The sequence below is a fragment of the Numenius arquata genome, chromosome 7 (assembly GCF_964106895.1).
Source record: "Numenius arquata chromosome 7, bNumArq3.hap1.1, whole genome shotgun sequence".
NCBI classification, from domain to species: Eukaryota; Metazoa; Chordata; class Aves; order Charadriiformes; family Scolopacidae; genus Numenius; species Numenius arquata.
Genome location: NC_133582.1, coordinates 44,382,409 through 44,399,457, shown reverse-complemented (window position 1 = coordinate 44,399,457; position 17,049 = coordinate 44,382,409). Strand labels below are relative to the sequence as shown.

The 17,049-nt window shown below is 45.1% G+C and overlaps 1 protein-coding gene across 1 annotated transcript in view; it reads right to left on the bottom strand.

Moving 5' to 3' along the window:
* The window catches only part of TRIM71 (tripartite motif containing 71), a 54,587-nt gene extending 39,130 nt beyond the window's left edge, over positions 1–15,457 (bottom strand). Inside the window, exon 1 of the mRNA XM_074150948.1 lies at positions 14,546–15,457. Coding sequence (XP_074007049.1) covers positions 14,546–15,457 — 912 coding nt within the window. The remainder of the gene's footprint in view (positions 1–14,545) is intronic.
* Between the last annotated feature and the right edge of the window lie 1,592 nt (positions 15,458–17,049).

Sequence of the window (17,049 nt, the reverse complement as noted above, 5' to 3'; positions counted from 1 at the left end):
TTGTTCCAGGGCATTGATCAGGATGTGTGATTATCACCACACAACCACCTGATTATTCATAAACATAGCATCAGAAAACACCACAAGAAACTAGAAAAAGTATTTTTACAAAGGTCAGGACAATGAATAGCCAAGAGATGGCAGTGTTTCTATCCAGTAAACATGAACAATACGAATTGTTTATAGCATTCGGATAGGGTAGGACGTCCAGTAGCATCAAACAGTGATATATTGCAAGAGGCACAGATTTTAAACTGTTTCTCTCCCTTTCAGCTGCAGCCTAGTTAAACTGAACAGCTTCTTCAGGTGCTACATCCAGTTCATGATTAAAGCAATTCCATTAAGTAGCAATAGTAGTATACAACTACAAACATCCAGATTAATAGTAATTGGATGCTTCTAGACAAGAAGGTAGCAATATTTTAGTGGTTTAGTAGGCTCCAGTAAATTAAAGTGTTTTAAGAGATGCCTCTGCAGTTTTAACTTGACAAAGAATTCTAAACTTCAGAATACTTACAGGTTTTAGCGTTTTCAATTTGACTTAAGAGTTACAAAAAAGGAAGAGTAACTGTATAAATCAGTACTTAAATTTCACTTGGCATTTAAGCTAGCCTAAGGAAATCCCAAGACTGCCTCACCTCTGAATTTTTAACATGGTTATTGAACACTGGAAGATGAAGTTTCAGTTCACATGTTCAGTGCAAAGGTCATAAGCTCTGCAAGACCATGATCAGAAACATTCCAGGGCAGTGTTGCTTAATTCATGGCAACAGCTTTATTTAACAAAAGCACTCAAGGAATGGTTTCCCTCTGTAACTCCATATGGGATCAAACATGAAACAAGTCAGCTTACTCCAAGAAGTGGCTTCTTTGACCACATGAGAGCTGGGTGTTTTGAGAATTTGTTTGGCTGGTTTTGTTTCTTTTTTGTTTGTTTAAACTTTGATTTATAAAGATCTTTCATTCTGAAAGCATTTCTACCTAGTAGTAGTGGAAAAAGAGCCATGGCATACGTATTTGGCAGGAATGTCTCCCCTGCTCAGAGAAAAACAGATACATGAAATGGGGAAAAACAACCCACACACCACGATATTCGGACTCACTGATTTAGGAGAGTATCTTTCAACAACAGCTATTTGCTCCCAGTGAACTGCTGGCAGCAGTTTGCCTGGGTCAGTCAGGGGTCTCTGAAGAGGAGTTTCCTTTCTTAGATGAGAAGCATAGTATTTTGTGTCTTTTCACATCATACTGCCCAAAACCATGTCCTACTTCATTAGAATATGTGCATCCAAAACAATTTACTAGATTTACGGCTATGTAAGTCACCTTGGATTATTTCCCGCTCCTTCCCTTCCTTAGGGCAAGGGACTATATATATAGCAGTCTGTCAGTCACAGGAGCCAAATGACAAATTGCCAATCTATGCCCACAATGAGAGTCCACTAATACAGGTGGGAACTATTCCTTTACAGACACCTTAGGAAAATTCATATCAGCAAGCTCTGTAGTAAAATCATAAGCTACAACATAGGATGAGATAACTGTTCTCAAAGCAAGGAATAAACCAAATTGTCAGTTCCCCAAGAATAGACAAATAGAATAGTTAGGAGAATATACTCATTATCATGATTATCACGAGTACTTTGTCAGACTTCCATCCCAAGGCAAGCCATATACAAATGCACTTGAATTCTGCAAGAAGGTAACACCATTCTCTCATACGCTGAAGAATACCTGGAAGAATAAACAAGATTTCCAAGACAGCATACCATTTCAGTGAGTCTCTCACCTGTTGATAGCATATTTGGATAGCACATCATAATCTCAGCCGGGAGATATCATTATTCTCGTGTTTTATTTTGGTGTTTAACATGCAACCACTTCCTATTCCCAATCTATCCTCTAGCTTATGAAAACTGCTTCCTTTTATGTTTCCTTCTTGGATGGCATTAAAATGAGGAAACTTCAAACAGTAAGAACATTGATAATGATATCGTTTCATACATTGTATCGTATTTTCAGTTGAGACTTTTTTCATATTGCTCATATTAGGACATCTTCAAGGCTTCCCCATGGTAATTTTAGATACAAATAAAAATGGAAGGACACGTTGTGGGCCAGTTACTCTAGAACTATATACTATACAGCTCTCCATTTTTTTTTTTCCTGAAACAGCTGTATTGAACATTGGTGAAGACAAAACAGCAGTTCTGACGGAGTACTGGTTCAATACATTATTTCTAGATTGATTAACTGTCAAGATTTATCTTTCATTTAGGAAAAAATAAGTCAGTCTTCTATGCTAGCCAAACCCTCATAAATACTATATAAAAAAATGTTTATATAGGTATACCGACAATATATAATGAAGACAAATGAACAGCAACAAAGCATATTACTAAACAACTGAGAGGAATGAACACATGCTCCACATTTAGACAGTGACTTGCAGTAGCAAAGAAGACAACTTAAAAGTGAGATGTTTAGTCACAAGACTGCTTCACAATGAAAAGCAGAACCATGGCTTTAACCAAAAATTCAGTCAAAGCATCCAAGTTATTTAATTCCCTTTACAAAGTTTGGGTTGTTAGGTTTAAGGCACAGCTGGGGAAGGAGAAGATATGAACAGGTTTGAACAAGAGTAAGGGAACTTCAGTACTTTTTCTCCTTCTTCCCTACAGCATCTTCAGCTGCACGGTTTTGCTGCCTCCATTATCCAATGATTTTGGCTAGCCTGGCACTGGCTTCCCTCCTCTTAAATTTCAGCCACTTCACACTGCTACTTGTTGAAGAGATCAGATATAGAACGCGGACTGTCTGAAGGAGGCTGAAGCAGAGAGGAAATGCAGATTTAGACAAGGGATACCAGTACCAAGGCTAGTAAGGTAACTAGCTAGGTTTTGCCCACACCACCTTGCTTTGCCTGCAGATCAAACACTAATTTCCCTCCCTCCCATAACGAATGCAGCTTTTCATGCCTGGACCTGCTTGAGTCCACACCGTTGAGGGGTTTCATCAGCTTAAGCTCCTGAGCAGCCCTGTTCTTTGCTGAATGGCATACACTGGCATTAAGAATAGGTTTCAGAAGTGACAATCTACAGAATGCAAATAGTAACCTTGAATTGTATTTACAAGGATGTTACTTGAGAAAGGCATGACTTCTCTGTAAGAATCTGGTTACCAAATGAGCCGGCTACATCCTCCATACAAAGTTTATGTGGCTAGATGAGCCAATCAGAAACCAATGAAAATAAAGCTAATGAGTAGTTTAGCACCCTAAATTACTTCTACAATAACTATAAAAATCATGGTCTTTTCTGTAGATACAGTTCAATTGCTGTGCAGCATCTAAGGACTGAGATATGAAAATGCAGCTATTAACTGAAAGAAATGTTCAAGGCGATTTTTTTGTTCCAGTTTGTAAAAGTAAGCTTTGTTTTAACACCTGCACTTTTAAATTAAGCTTCTCCCATTTATACTCTTAAGTAGAAAGTTTTCTTGGCATTGTTGCCAAGAGATCAAGATGGGAATGCTAGTAAATACTGTCAGTAAGCACATACTACTTGAACTCCCTTCACTGACTCAGAGGCATAGGAAGAGTAATAAAAGAACTGACAAGGTAGCATCCAGGTGAAAGGAGAGCCTTTGGATCTAATCCAAGCCGAAGTGCACAGTATGCCACTACAAGCTTAAGTGGCAAGCCACAGAACCCAACTACTTCAGTCTTTGCAGAGACATGCTGACCTTACCTATATCCAGTCAGTGCCAAAAACTCATGCGAGGGGAAATGAATGTATACATTATGTAAATTCCAATCAGTGCTTCAGAACTTCCAGCAGAATCTCTAATAGTACTCTGGAAGGTCCATCTTCCTGGATCATGAAGAAATTTTAATTACAACTAGAAGCATCACATGCAAGCAAAGCCTACTATTGGCTCCCCGTATATATTACTTCAGGAGTAAGCCACTCTGAATGGAAGCCCTCCCATCCCTTCAGGCTCTTAAGAACATTGCCTGAGAGGTTTTCCACTTGTCTTTGGTACAGAGACACAGTAGTTAGGCTGGCTTGATATACCTGCTATTGTTTAGAGAGTAACAATTCAGACTCAGAGGTACTTACTGAAGTACTTTTTGACAAGATGCAAAGATGGGATAACATCACCTTTGCCAGAAAAGGCAGTAACATGAAGATAAAATCATGTTTGTTTTGACAACTCACGATTATCTAAAACTTGTCCCATCAAGCGTATCAAATTTGTATGCAGCCTGTCATTGGGAAGAGCACCTTTGAAACGTGAGGTTTGGAGTAGACAGCCCTCCAGCAGCATGGCAGCTATGGAGAGGAAGGCCACTCAGGACCCTACAGGCTTACTTCCACTCACCAGCCAGCTTAGACTGCCCACTCACCTCCATATTAACCATCCCACCAACGACCATACAGGGTAACTTGAGTAAGGGAGCCATGCTTCAGCAACAGAAGGCAAGGGTCATACATTAGTTATCTCTGCTCTAGTAAGAGGCACAGAGTCCTTGAGAAAATAAGTAATGCTATAAGAAAGCAAGAGCTACAGTGAAATAGTACTGTCGATTAAAATACGTCTCAAATGCAGAAAGCAGATGATACCTTCATTCTAAGAAAGGGCATGCTGTTACATTTTGGGACATTGTCAACAGTAATTACTTATAACCCTAATCGAATTCTAATCTTATCAATGTTTCCATGCTATTGGGGGGGGGGGATTATTATGTGTGCTCAATACAATTGCATTAGGTATGTATTAAGTACAAGAGGGGAAGAAGTAGGAAGAGTATTACATCTACCCCCATTACCATTTAATTAAACACAAGAGCAGCACCGGGAAGACTGGGACCTCAGTGTTCCAGTAATTCTTTTGTACTTCATCCTCTCTCATTCCCTAATGGTTTGTTGTCATTAGTTTGGTTGTTGTTTCTTTCAGGGCAGAATCCACTCCTGACCACTGCCTGACATTTCCAGTTCTGAATATTTTTTAAATTTTTGTTTTTATTTCTTCATAAACTGTCCCTCCTCTCTTCCCAAAAACATTTGCCCATCCATTTAAAAGCCTTTAACAAAAGTTGATACCAAATGCATTGTGTTGGGACACCACTGCGACATTTCAGCTGCTTCTAGAGTAACTAAAGGGGGCAAAGTTTTATTTGCCATTTGTTCAGTCAATTCAATATGATACAATAGAGAATTTAGTTATCTGTACAACAGTTTCTATAACTTGCAAGCACTTCAGTGGGAGAACCAGAGTTTTCATTTTCCCCTGCAAATAACCATTGTTCTCTGAAGGGAGATGGTTCACACAACAACTCTGATGGCTGGTAAGCAAGCCAGCCAATTAAAGAAAATCTGGTTTCCAATTTGCTCATCTAGCCACAAAAAACTGTGTTTAGGACACACTCAGCCGGCTCATTTGGCAACCAGTTTCTTACAGAGAAGTCATGCCTTTCTCAAGTAACATCCTTGTATGGATCAAGTATTCTTGAAATTTGAGTGACTTTGTCTAGCAGCCTGCAGACCCCCTTCACGCTCCAACTTCAATGTATTAAATCTCCAGCGCCTTTGGGCACACCATATATAGCAGTGGGGGCGGGGTGTGCTGCAGGGGGGTGAAATTTAACTCTTTACCAGCATTGCTTTTAAAGGAAAAAGAAAGCTTGGTGGCATGATGAGCCTTTCCATTCTCTAATGAGGTTTTCCTCAGGGTAACAGACTCCCTCTGCCTCCCGTATACAGGCACTTACATTTTAGGACTACATAGCTGGCTTCCAAAGCACAGAAAGACACAGCAACAGCAAGCCCCTAGAAGCTACCTGATCTTTATCTCCTACACCCTCAATCACCTGACATGGCATTACTCAAGGTTAGGGAAGATCAGGAATAGTAACCTTGTCAGGCGACAGGGACCAGTACTGACTAGTTCACTGGCGGGGATTCACAGACCACACTACCAACCCTTACACAGGAGAGAGCAGCATTCTCTAGCACTAGGTTGGATTACAAAGCTTAAAGGCATCCATAATGCAGACAGCTTTCAAGCCTTGCTTGCACCAAAGATTTAAGGCTAGGGATTTTTTTTATATTGTACACTTAACTGTCTGACAGCATGAATGGTGTGAGTAGCAAGAACCACTGAAGTGAAGGGGGAGGGAAAGGGGGAGGATTTGAAGTTTGATAGCTGACATTTTCCCCTAAATAATAGTTTGCCTTTTGTTAACCAAGAGCAGCTGAACAAGAGGCTGTATAAAATTAGTCTTCTATCATATGCCCGCCACTCTGGACAGCATGTACCCAAATATGCAAACAGAACCCACAAAACTCAAGACAAACATAGTACAAGAGAAAGAGCAACAAGCTCTAACATTACCATCCAAGAATCCTGTTCAGGTTTGATTTCTGAATCTCAGGTTCCCTGTCAGCCTTTTAGTCCAGCCAAACACAGCACTTGGTAGTTCTGTACATTTACAATACCTTAACTAGGAAAAGGAAATATTTACAGTGGATGGTAGTTTATAACATCATTGGCTATCCACAAAATGTATGTGATGGGCATGTAATACAAGCAAACAACTAGAAAAGATAAGGTTTAGCAAACTTGACAAGAAACTTTAAATATTTTGGTTATACGTGGAGACCAACATTGAAGGGAAAACCATGCAACACAAGTTTAGCTTTTACATTTAGCTCACTAAAGGATCCTTCTCCTTCCAAAGCACTGAGATATAAGGGCAGTCACTATTTTGTCAGTCCTGGAAAGCACCTGTACTGAAAGCAGTCTTTATGATTACTTGTGTGATCTTCATGAAGATCATACCATTGTAACAAGCAGAAGTAAGACATAACTACTGAGGTAACAGGAGGACAGCAGCCTTTGATTGGATTAATCCGTTTCAAAAATGAATTTAAGATATATCATGTTTCTTTGCTCAGTAGAGACCACTTCCACTACAGCATTGAACACATACCTCACCATCCCCAAAATTCTGAATATTCAACTCTGATGAGTTACTTTCACCCATCGCTAGTGAGACAAGTTTAAAGATTGCCTCAAGTTGCCTACCTTCTGCTGGAAGGTAAGCCATTTTCTCCAAGTCAGCACCAGTGCAGAGGCAGAGTACAAAGTATGCAGAATCATAAAACAATAAGCTTCTCATTTACTGTTTCCAGTTCAAGTCCTAGTCACTTCAAAAATATTTCACCTACATATGTAGGAAAATTGCTGACCAGACATTCTATCCTCCAACAAGCTCACCATCTGAGGTTTTAGAAATGCATGTTATACACTCAAGTGAAATAACAGGATGGAACTCTTTATTTCTTACAGCTGAACATGTAACTATGAATTAATTCTTGTGAGGAAGTGTCAGTATTGCACACATATCCAAGAGGCAGCACAGTAGGACAACACAGAACATACATTCACAAGCCTCATCTGTGGTTACTGAGTATTACTGCTTTTCTTATTTAACAGTTAGAGCATTCAAAGCTGATCAGCATTTTTGGTTCCTAAACACAAGTATTAGCTACAGACTCCATAGTTGAAAACTTTGTTATTTTTTTGTGCTGATAAAGAAGAAAGAAGTAGCTTAGAGTCCCAAGAACATTAGGAAAGGGGTACTGCTCCTTTATTAGCCACATACAATTTCTCTTCTTTAAGATGGGAGGAGGAAGAGGAAGAGATAAAATTGTCCAAAGTGACACTGCATAGTAAAGCAGCTTTTGAACTCAAGTTAGAAAACAGTTAGCAGATAGTATTGTTTCAGGTTTTTAACATGTTTTTGTTCTATTCCTGTGACTTTCAAAATTGATTTGGATGCATGAGCTTAATTTGTTAGATAAGAGGACCAAACCCATCCCACCCACATAGCCCTTAAACAAGCACAGCCAAGGAAGAGTGGAAAACAGCCTGTGGAAGGAGCTGCAGCTGAGCCCATGACAAGAACAGCTAAAACAAAGACATATGCCTAATATATTTTAGGATCAGGGACATCCACTCATTACATTAACCAGTACTTACATTGCCAAGCAGTAGTCCCATTCTCATCCAGTATTTCTACACTTTAATTAAAGACTTAGAATGATAGCATAAAAGCATTACTAAAAATTATGTACTACATAATTATGATCCAAGATTGTATTTGTAACTGCTCTATTGAAAGTGGATTACAGCTAAAGACAATAAACCCCTTCTGTGAAATCTTATCTGTGGTAACATTAGTCTTGCATTCGGTGCATTGTTCGTATAGCTTAAGATCTGTGCTCTCAACACATCATGATTCTTTGTCTGATGGAAAGACACCAACAACTTTGCAGGAAGGAAGGGAGTATGGGAGGAAAACTAGGAAGAGACGGGGTCAAGACAGTATTGAAAGAAGAATGATACCGTCCTAACTTTAAAACAGAGGAACCATGTAGTTTTCCTCTAAGGAAGCAAGGTCTAGCAGGCATGTTTACATGCTCTGAAGATTTAGCTGAAAGGAGAAACTCCTGCACGTGATGCAAGATTTCTTCACTAAGTCAAAGCAAAAGCCAGTCAGACCATCTCTCCAGGTTATGAGACACACTTCAAGACATCAGTTTTAGCAAAACTGAAGTTAAAGAAAATTAACTTCTCAGTATACAGTGGACTAGTTTCATGCCTATTTATTGTATGCACATTTCCAGTCCTATTTTCTGAAGAAAGTTACGGTAAATTCAGAAGTCTATGCTGCAGCCTGCAAGTTTCTAGTTTATTGATACTGTTGGTTTTTCAAATATGTTCTCAAAGTAAAAACAGCCCATGAAAGTTGCCTGAACAGACAAAGCATTTCTGTTTCTTCCAATTTTTACTCACTGGAAACTGTCCAAAGTCATGTTTAAGTAGACTAGTAGTGCAACAAAATCAGATTATCACCAAGGAAAAAACCAAACAACTTTGCTTTATTTACCCTAAAATGTTGAGAGCGTTTCAACATCAGTCACACCAAAGCAGAGGAAAGGAAGGGAGGTTCTGATTTGGTCCAGTATGACATTAAAGCTGTTTCAAGCCCAAAGTTTTCATTCTCTTACAAATGTGAAGCAGATAAATAAAAATACTTCTACATACAGAGGAGAACCAGGAGCTAAAGGTACACCGGAGAAGGAAGGAGCAGCTGAAAGGAAGTTAAGGCAGAATACCTGTTTAGCACCAGATATCTGAACCTTATTTGTAAGCAGAAAAAAGTACAAAATTAGGGATTATTAAAACCCTTCATTATTCCAAAAACATTGTCTTCAGATTAGCAAATGCACATGCAGGTGCCCATCAGAAGAGAAATTACACAGTAAGTATGACAAATGAAGGGGGCATCAGTACAGACAAGTATATGCACAGTTTCTTACATACGCTGAAGTAGGCATTTCTCTAGCTCATGTGCACATTCTCCTATAAAGCTGAAGCTATAGCAGCCACAACAGCTGCAACACAATAAAGTATCACATATAAAGACTGGTGCCTCTGGGATGCGCTCCTGAAGTTTTCGTTAGGAGGCCAGAAAGCCCAACCAATATAAAAAGGAATAGCAAGAGCCCGCATCCCATTTGTATCACTTACTGCAGTTTCATGTAAATAGCCCTTGAGCAAGGGACACAGAAGTGGGAACACGGGCATCTTACCTTTGTGTTAGACATGCGAGTGGACAGTGTTAAGAACACCGTGTAGTGTGGAGTACAGCTCAGCGTTTGGCAGGGATGGCAAGCCATCACACAAAAGGGATTGTATTTAACCTACCCCTTCCTTCCTATTCCTCCTTTTCCCTCATACCAGTTCAGTCTGGGCCAGACTCCTCTGCAATTCAAATAAACTTATGCCAATGCTAGAAGGAGGCGGAAGAGAAAGCAGTTTTCTACCATGTTAAGCAAGTTAAATTGGCTCACAGAAGCACCTCCGGAGTGCACACAACCAAGGCCAGTGAGAACTGAGGAGGGACTGAGATGCCCTTCTTTGAGTAGCCATGAGATGTTAAGGTGGCTGACTCCCTATTGTGAGAACAGAGCTTTACCCTACAACCAGCAAATTTAGCCAAGGTACCGGGTAAGTAGCTTTCAGTTCAGCTGACAGTTATGTGTTTGAATGCCTTCCCCTACTCACACACAAGCCTTCAAGAGTTGCATCTTTTACAGTCTGTAAGACAAAGTAAGGTGAAGTGTAAATTTTTTTGTGGTCTAGAAAGACAAATTCAGGAATATATGCTATATTGAATTCTGGAATTGCGATCTAATTTTAGCCAGTCTTGTCCACATATACTGATACCCCATGAGCCATTTCAGCTCACTGATCTGGCAAGAAGCTTCCGAGTTTGATGAGATTAATTCACAATGAATAATCTGACCAAAGACAGAGCTGGTGCAAGAGGAAGAACAGTATAACTAAGGGCAATGGGAGAAAGAACTTTAAAATCCTTACTTGCAGTGGGGGAGAGCCGTGGTGCTATAGGGTTTTGCCTTGTAGTTTGTGAACCACTTCTAAAATGGAATCTGTGAAGCAATGTGAGAAGTAGGGGGTCACAGACCATTAAGTTGACTGAATTCGGCAACTCTGCACTTTCCCTAGAAAGTGTTAGAAGTCTGCTATTGAAGTGTTTTGACCATCCGCCACTGTTACCACCAGGTGATACCAAAGCATGTAGCAGCTATGAGTTGGCATAAAGAAAACTCCACATTATTTAACTTGGGACCTTTTCCACTTTCTGTAACAGCCAAGTATCCTACAGCTGTTCCAACATTCCTAAGCATCTGCTTTGTTTTTCAGCCTACTATTGAGAATTCTACAAAAGGAAAAATAGAGGTGCTCTTTCAGTTTGAGAGATGAGACAATCAAGCCCCCTTTGATATATTCGTTAGCATATTTGATTTAATTACAAATAAGACTAAGGCAAAACCTTTTTCAAGATTAGAGTTCTGTTCTAGTGGGTTTTATGACAAGAACATCTATTTACTACTGTAATGTTGACAATTCTATCCATACAAGAAACATGGTCACACAGAAGAAAGTTTTCAGGGCTGCAATACAAATATCCATACATTTGTAGAATGCTTTGGAGCATCTGTCTGAGATTAAGTATTTCCCTTGCTGCCCTGATAGCACTTTACCTCAGCAGAGTTCCAAGTGGTAAGCAACCAGACAAGGTTAACAGCAGCTCTATGATAAAGATTGGCTTTTCTTAGTTTTGTTTGTTTGTTTTCCAGGAATAGTTTACTTACTTCCCTTTCATGCATCCTTGCAGTATTTACACCATTAGCCACCCCGAAAGCAGTGCCCGAAGTTCCACTTTCTTTAACATTTGCCACTCCAGTAACAGTCAATATTCTGTTTCCAGTGACTGCACACATACTCATAGCACAAAACAGGTTACTGTTAATTTACATGAGTCAACAGCTCAACTGAGAGCAGAACCAACTCAACTAAGAGGAGACAGCAAAGAGCTGAAATCTGCATTTCTCTGCACTGAAAGGACGAGCGACTACATTGATCTTGTCTCGCAAATGCGTGTCTGTGGTCTTGTTTTGATACTTGGAACACCCAGTAAGTAACCACCCACAGCGTGATTTCCCTTTTCACTTGAGGGAGTCTCGAAGTGGGGGTGTGAGATGGGAAAATTACAGGGAATGGACAGTGCTTCCCAGAAGGGGGGAGTGGAAAGACCCCTCTTTCCACCAAAGGAAAGAGGAACAAAACCAAAGGTAACCAGTGAAGTAGCTGTGTTGGAAAGACCGGAGTATCATGTTCTAGGCAAGGAGGTAGAAAATAAAGGCAGCTACTTTGGCCCAGGAAAGCCTCAAGGACAGGGTCAGAATAAGCACTTTATAACAACTGATCTCAAACAGGGTGAGGAGAGGATGCATCCTGAGGAAGGAGAACCCTGCATCTGAGAGAACTATTATTCCAGCAACTTACAGATGAGGTCTGCCTGTGCTCCAACTTACCTGCCCCTCTGTCACCAGCTTCTCCCACTTACATACTGAGCAGAACTGGAGTTTATGACTACTAATTCCAGTTTCAAGCTATCATTCCAGCCTTGCATTTTAGGTTTGTTTTTACACTATTAGACAGCCAAACCAAGTACTTAGTACATCACTTAAGCACTCTCTTGGAAGGCTGCCTTTCTATTATCGTTCCTTTTATGAGGCTGTAAATAGCATTCTTAGAATTAAACAAGCAATAACCCTCACAGTTTTGCAGCCACCCTTTCTCAAAAAAAGTTGTACACCTCGCCCACATTTTTAGCAAAAGTGAGAAAGACTTACAGCATAAACTGTTCCCAACAGTCATACTCTCCCAAACGTTTTCCATTGAGTGAATAATACTTGCAATACTGATCAGGCACACCCACATTAAGGAACCACCAAAACTCACTAATCAAGAACAGTAGTAGACCATTAATTTGCAGAATAAAAGCCTTTCTCAACAGGAACTGAAGGCTTGAAAATGCTCACTTGTTTTAAAACAATTTCTAGGTCTACAGGACACCCAAAACCAATCCTGAGACACATACTCTTTCCAAAGTGCACTGCTGAAAATAAAATATTCGTTATGTAAAATAAATTGACAAGCTTTTTTAGAAGTTACTTCTAGAAAAGTTGTACAGCTTAAGCACAGCTAGAGTATCTTTCTTGCCTTTGCAATTTAAGCTTTTAAGTCTACAAAAATACCTTGGAGCTCCTGTCCCAGCTGCTCTTCACATGCTTTAGAAGCTGGATCCTCTATGCTATGGCCAACAGCCCCCCATTGTTTCATTTCACACACTTCAACAAGTTTTGTCATACTGAGAACACAACTAGAAGCTTTTCAGCCCATACCACAAGTCCAAAGTTATACTCCAAAATGAAGGCAGAAGCATAGCTTTTTTAGCATATTAAGAACACCATGCTTCATTTAATTCTGCCATTCAGTATTACACACGTTCTTTAGGAAGCCCACTAGCAGGAAGATACTTAAGATACCACAAAAAGCTGTAAACAGCCCGATTGCCAGTAAGGTGTTTTGGTGTTTTATTTTTTTCAAGTCTCCTTGGGCTCAAGCACACCCCACCACCACCCCCAAACGTCATTTTAAGGTAGTTCTTTTTCCACCAAGTTCATACTTTCTGTCCTGACACCAGCAACTTTAAGAACCAAGAAAAGCTCTTCCAGAGCTTTCTAGAAATCTCAGAGGTACAGTAGCATTAGAGGAGATGACAAAAGCGTCCTTGCAAACTGGAGACAAAGGCATCACCACCACATTTCACTAGGCTAAACGCCCTCATGTATCAGTTCAGCCAGGATCCCACAGAAAACTCCTGTCCTACCCTGTCCTCAAGCAGGTTTTTGCCCTGAAGCGGCTTGCTGTGCTGTCCGATTTAACACTGGGATAAAGGCTACCTCCCAACACTGAAGTTACTGGAAAATTCCAGCAAAATCCCCCGCGTTGACCCCCAGAGCAGAAGGGGGGGGGACAGCAAACCGCCATTTTCCAGTTTCAGATGAAAATCAAGTTTCAAACTATCACAGCAAGAAGCTATGTCCCAATGAAACTTGAGACACTTTTCAGTGCATTTTGAAGCAGCCGCAGCCTCTCTTAGATCTGTGAAACAATACTCAGGATCATCAGAAACAAAACTTGCCAGCAAAGCGTTTTAAATGAAGACCGCATTAAGCAAGTTCCTTTTTTTTTTTTTTTTTTTTTTTTTTTTTACATCCGCAAAGTTCTCGTTTGCGCTACGGAGGCAGCTAAAATATTACCCAGGAGCGGGAGATGGTATAGGCAAGGGCGAACGTCTTTGCTAACTAACGTCAATAAAAGAAAAAAATAAAATTAAAAAAAAAAAAAGGAATCATTTCCTCGTTACAGTTATCCTCCATCCTTATTTATTCGTTTTACGGTTATCTTTCCCATTTATTCGTTTTCTCTTGCTTCGGTGGGTTACCCGCCGAGCACGCTACAAAGCGGATCCCACGAAGTAATTTAACTTCGCGTTAGAAACACTGCGGGGGGGGGTCCGGACTCTTCTCTCTCCCGTCTCTCGCCACCCCCTCAGTGGGCGTCCCCCTCCGCCCCCCCATAGGCCCCCTCACAACGGCAGCGCCCGCCGCCTCGGCGGCTTCCCGAAGCACCGACGGCCGCCTCTCGGGTCAGCGGCTCCCGCACCTCGCAACGGGCCGTCATCCATCCGTCCGTCCGTCCGCCCCCCCCCCCTCCCCTCCCCGGGCTCACCTCCTCCTCCCGGGCGGCGCGGAGGGAGCGGGGCGCCCGGGGCCGCGGCCGCACACCCTCCCCCAGCCCGTTAACGGCTCCCGACCCCCCGCGTGAGGGGGCGGCCACCTCACCGCGCGCCCTCCCCCGGACCGTTAACGGCTCCCCGCCGCGTGAGGGGGCGGCAAGACCCCCAGCGCGCCTCGGCGGGTGGAGGCAGCGCGGCGGCTGGTCCCCCACCGCCCAGGGTGCGAGGGCCCTCTGGCGCCGGCGAAGGACGGGAGGGGCGGCCGGCCACCCCACCGCCACCCCCCCCGCACTCGCTCACCTCGTCGTCGTGGTGCTGGCAGTAGCTGGCCCGGTCGGGGAAGACGGAGAGGATGTTGTAGGGCGAGGCGGTGGTGTAGGGCGGGCTGAGGGCGAGCGGCGCGGCGGGGCCACCGGCAGGGCCGGGTCCGGCGGCGGCGAAGCGCTCGATGAAGTGGTCCTTGGTGAGGCGGACGCGCTGGTGCGCCCGCACGCAGTTGTCGCACAGGTGCTCCTGGCAGTCGAGGCAGCGGGAGCTGGCGGCGTTGCCTTCGTCGCAGGAGCTGCAGCGGGGCTCGCCCTGCCGGCTGTGGGGCCGCCGCAGCAGGAGAGCCGCCGAGCCGCCGCCGCCCGAGGAGGAGGAGGACGACGACGTCGAGGAGGGCGCGGCCGAGGCGGCGGCGGCGGGCGAGGAGCCGGCGGCGCGGTGGGGCGGCGGCGGGCGGCCGTGGTGGCGGTTGTTACCGCCGCCGCCGCCTCCTCCTCCCGCACCGGAGCCCGCGGCGGGGCCGGTCCCGGTGGCTCGACCGTTCTTCTGCTCCTCGGCGGCGGCGGCCACGACGACGACGTCCAGCAGGTTGCTGAGGAGGAAGTTGGAGGAGGGCAGCGCGTCCATGCCCGAGGGCTCCGAGATCACCACCTTCTGGTCGCAGATGGGGCAGCGCAGCTTGAGGGCGTCCCCCGCGCCGGGGTGCCGCTGCGCCTCCAGGCACTGGCGGCAGAAGGCGTGCAGGCAGGGCAGGACGTGGAGCCGCCGCGGCGGGCCCCCGCAGGAGGAGCCGCCGCCGCCACCGCCGCCGCCCCCCCCGGAGGAGCTGGAGGTCTGCGAGGAGGAGGAGGAGGTGGAGGAGTTGGAGGAGAGGGGAGCCGGCGAGCCGCACATCTCCTTGCACAGCGGGCAGATCTGGAAGTCGGACTCGGGAAACGAAGCCATTTGCGATGGGGCCTGACTCCCCGATGGGAGGGGGGGGGTTAAAAATGTATCTCCCCTCCCTCCCCCCCCCAAAAAAAAAGTATAGGGGGTGAAAAAAAAAAAAAGCCACAGAGGGCGGGGGGCGTTTGGAGCGGCGGGGGGAGAAGGTAGTTCTGCAAGCGGCTTACGGGCAAGCTGGCATCGATCAGTCTTTTTGCCAAGTGGGATCGATTGGCCGGTTTTGCAAATACGGTGTCATCGATCCGGCGGTCTGCAGGGAGCTGGATCCTCGCCTCGTACCTCGCTGCTGCTGCGGAGGTGGGGGGGGGGGGGTATTTTTGGTATCAAGGTGTAGCTGTCCCGTTCTCTCTCAGCAAATGGATCCTCTCTTCCCTCACATGTACTTAACCCCCGATTCCCCGTTGCATTAGACAAATTGTATCGATTCCCAGATCGGTCAATACCTCACACAGTCTTCTCATTTCCCCCTCGGGTCAGCAGTTTGACAACGTGGTTTGGTTACTTGTCTTCTTCCTAAACACAAAGTGCATGGGCGCCAATCGCCCGGTCCCCTCCGCATCCAACGGGGACCGGACCTCTGTCCGCCGGGGCTCGGCTCCGGTTCCCACGGCCGTAGGACGGGGTCGGGGCGCCGGGGCGACAGTGCAAGTCCTTCTTGGCCGGGCGGGGAGAACGCGGGTGGGGGGACAGCAGGGGTTTAACTCAAGTTTCGCTCTTTCTTCTTGGGGCTTTGGGTTTTTTCCTCTTTTCCTTTAAACCTGTGCTTGTCGGGGGGGAAGGGGAAATTTCGTTTCAGTTCCCCCCTCCACTTTTGCAATCCAGAGCAGCTCTAGGAGAGAGAGAGGCACTGAAACACAGTGGCCAGGCAGACTTCTCCGGCTCCAGTCCTCCCCCGCCGACGCCTGCTCCACCACCTCATGACTGGGGGGTGGGGATGGAGGGCGGCGTTGGTGCCCACCCCACCGGCAGAGAACTCACGCTGGCGGGACACAGAGGAGGAGGAGGAGATGGGAAGGCAAGAAGAAAAGGGCTCCGGGGACGGCTGGGAAGAACAGCCTCTCGCCTCACAGAGCCCCGGCTCCTGCCGGGCGCCCTCCTTTCACGGGGGGTTCCTCCCCCGCAGAGGGCAGCGCCGAGCCCGCAGCGGCCCCCGCCACACGCGGTGCCCAGAACTCGGCTCGGCTCCGGTGGGCTCTCCCGGTCAGCGCCGCGGGCTCGGCGGGGCTCGCACAGGCAGCGGCGGCCGGGCAGAGGAGCAGCGGCAGGTCCCCGCCGGCCGCCCTGAATTATTCATGGGGGGTGTATTATATTCGCTCGCACAAATTGGAGCCGCTGTGCAATGCTATCCGAGAGCGCTACGCTCGCCCCCTCCTCCTCCTCCTCTCCGGTTCTCGCTCGCTCTGAGCCCCTGCAGCGCCTAGGATCACATTTCCTTTGTCATCTCGCCTCTTCGCGTGGTGTTTTATTGATAAAACAAAAATAATATAAAACGCGAAGAGGGGGAGGGAGGAGGAGACAAAAAAAGCAGGGAAAAAAAACAAAAAACAAAACGCCCGCCTCCCCCGCGATCTGCCGAGCCGGAGCCCACCGGC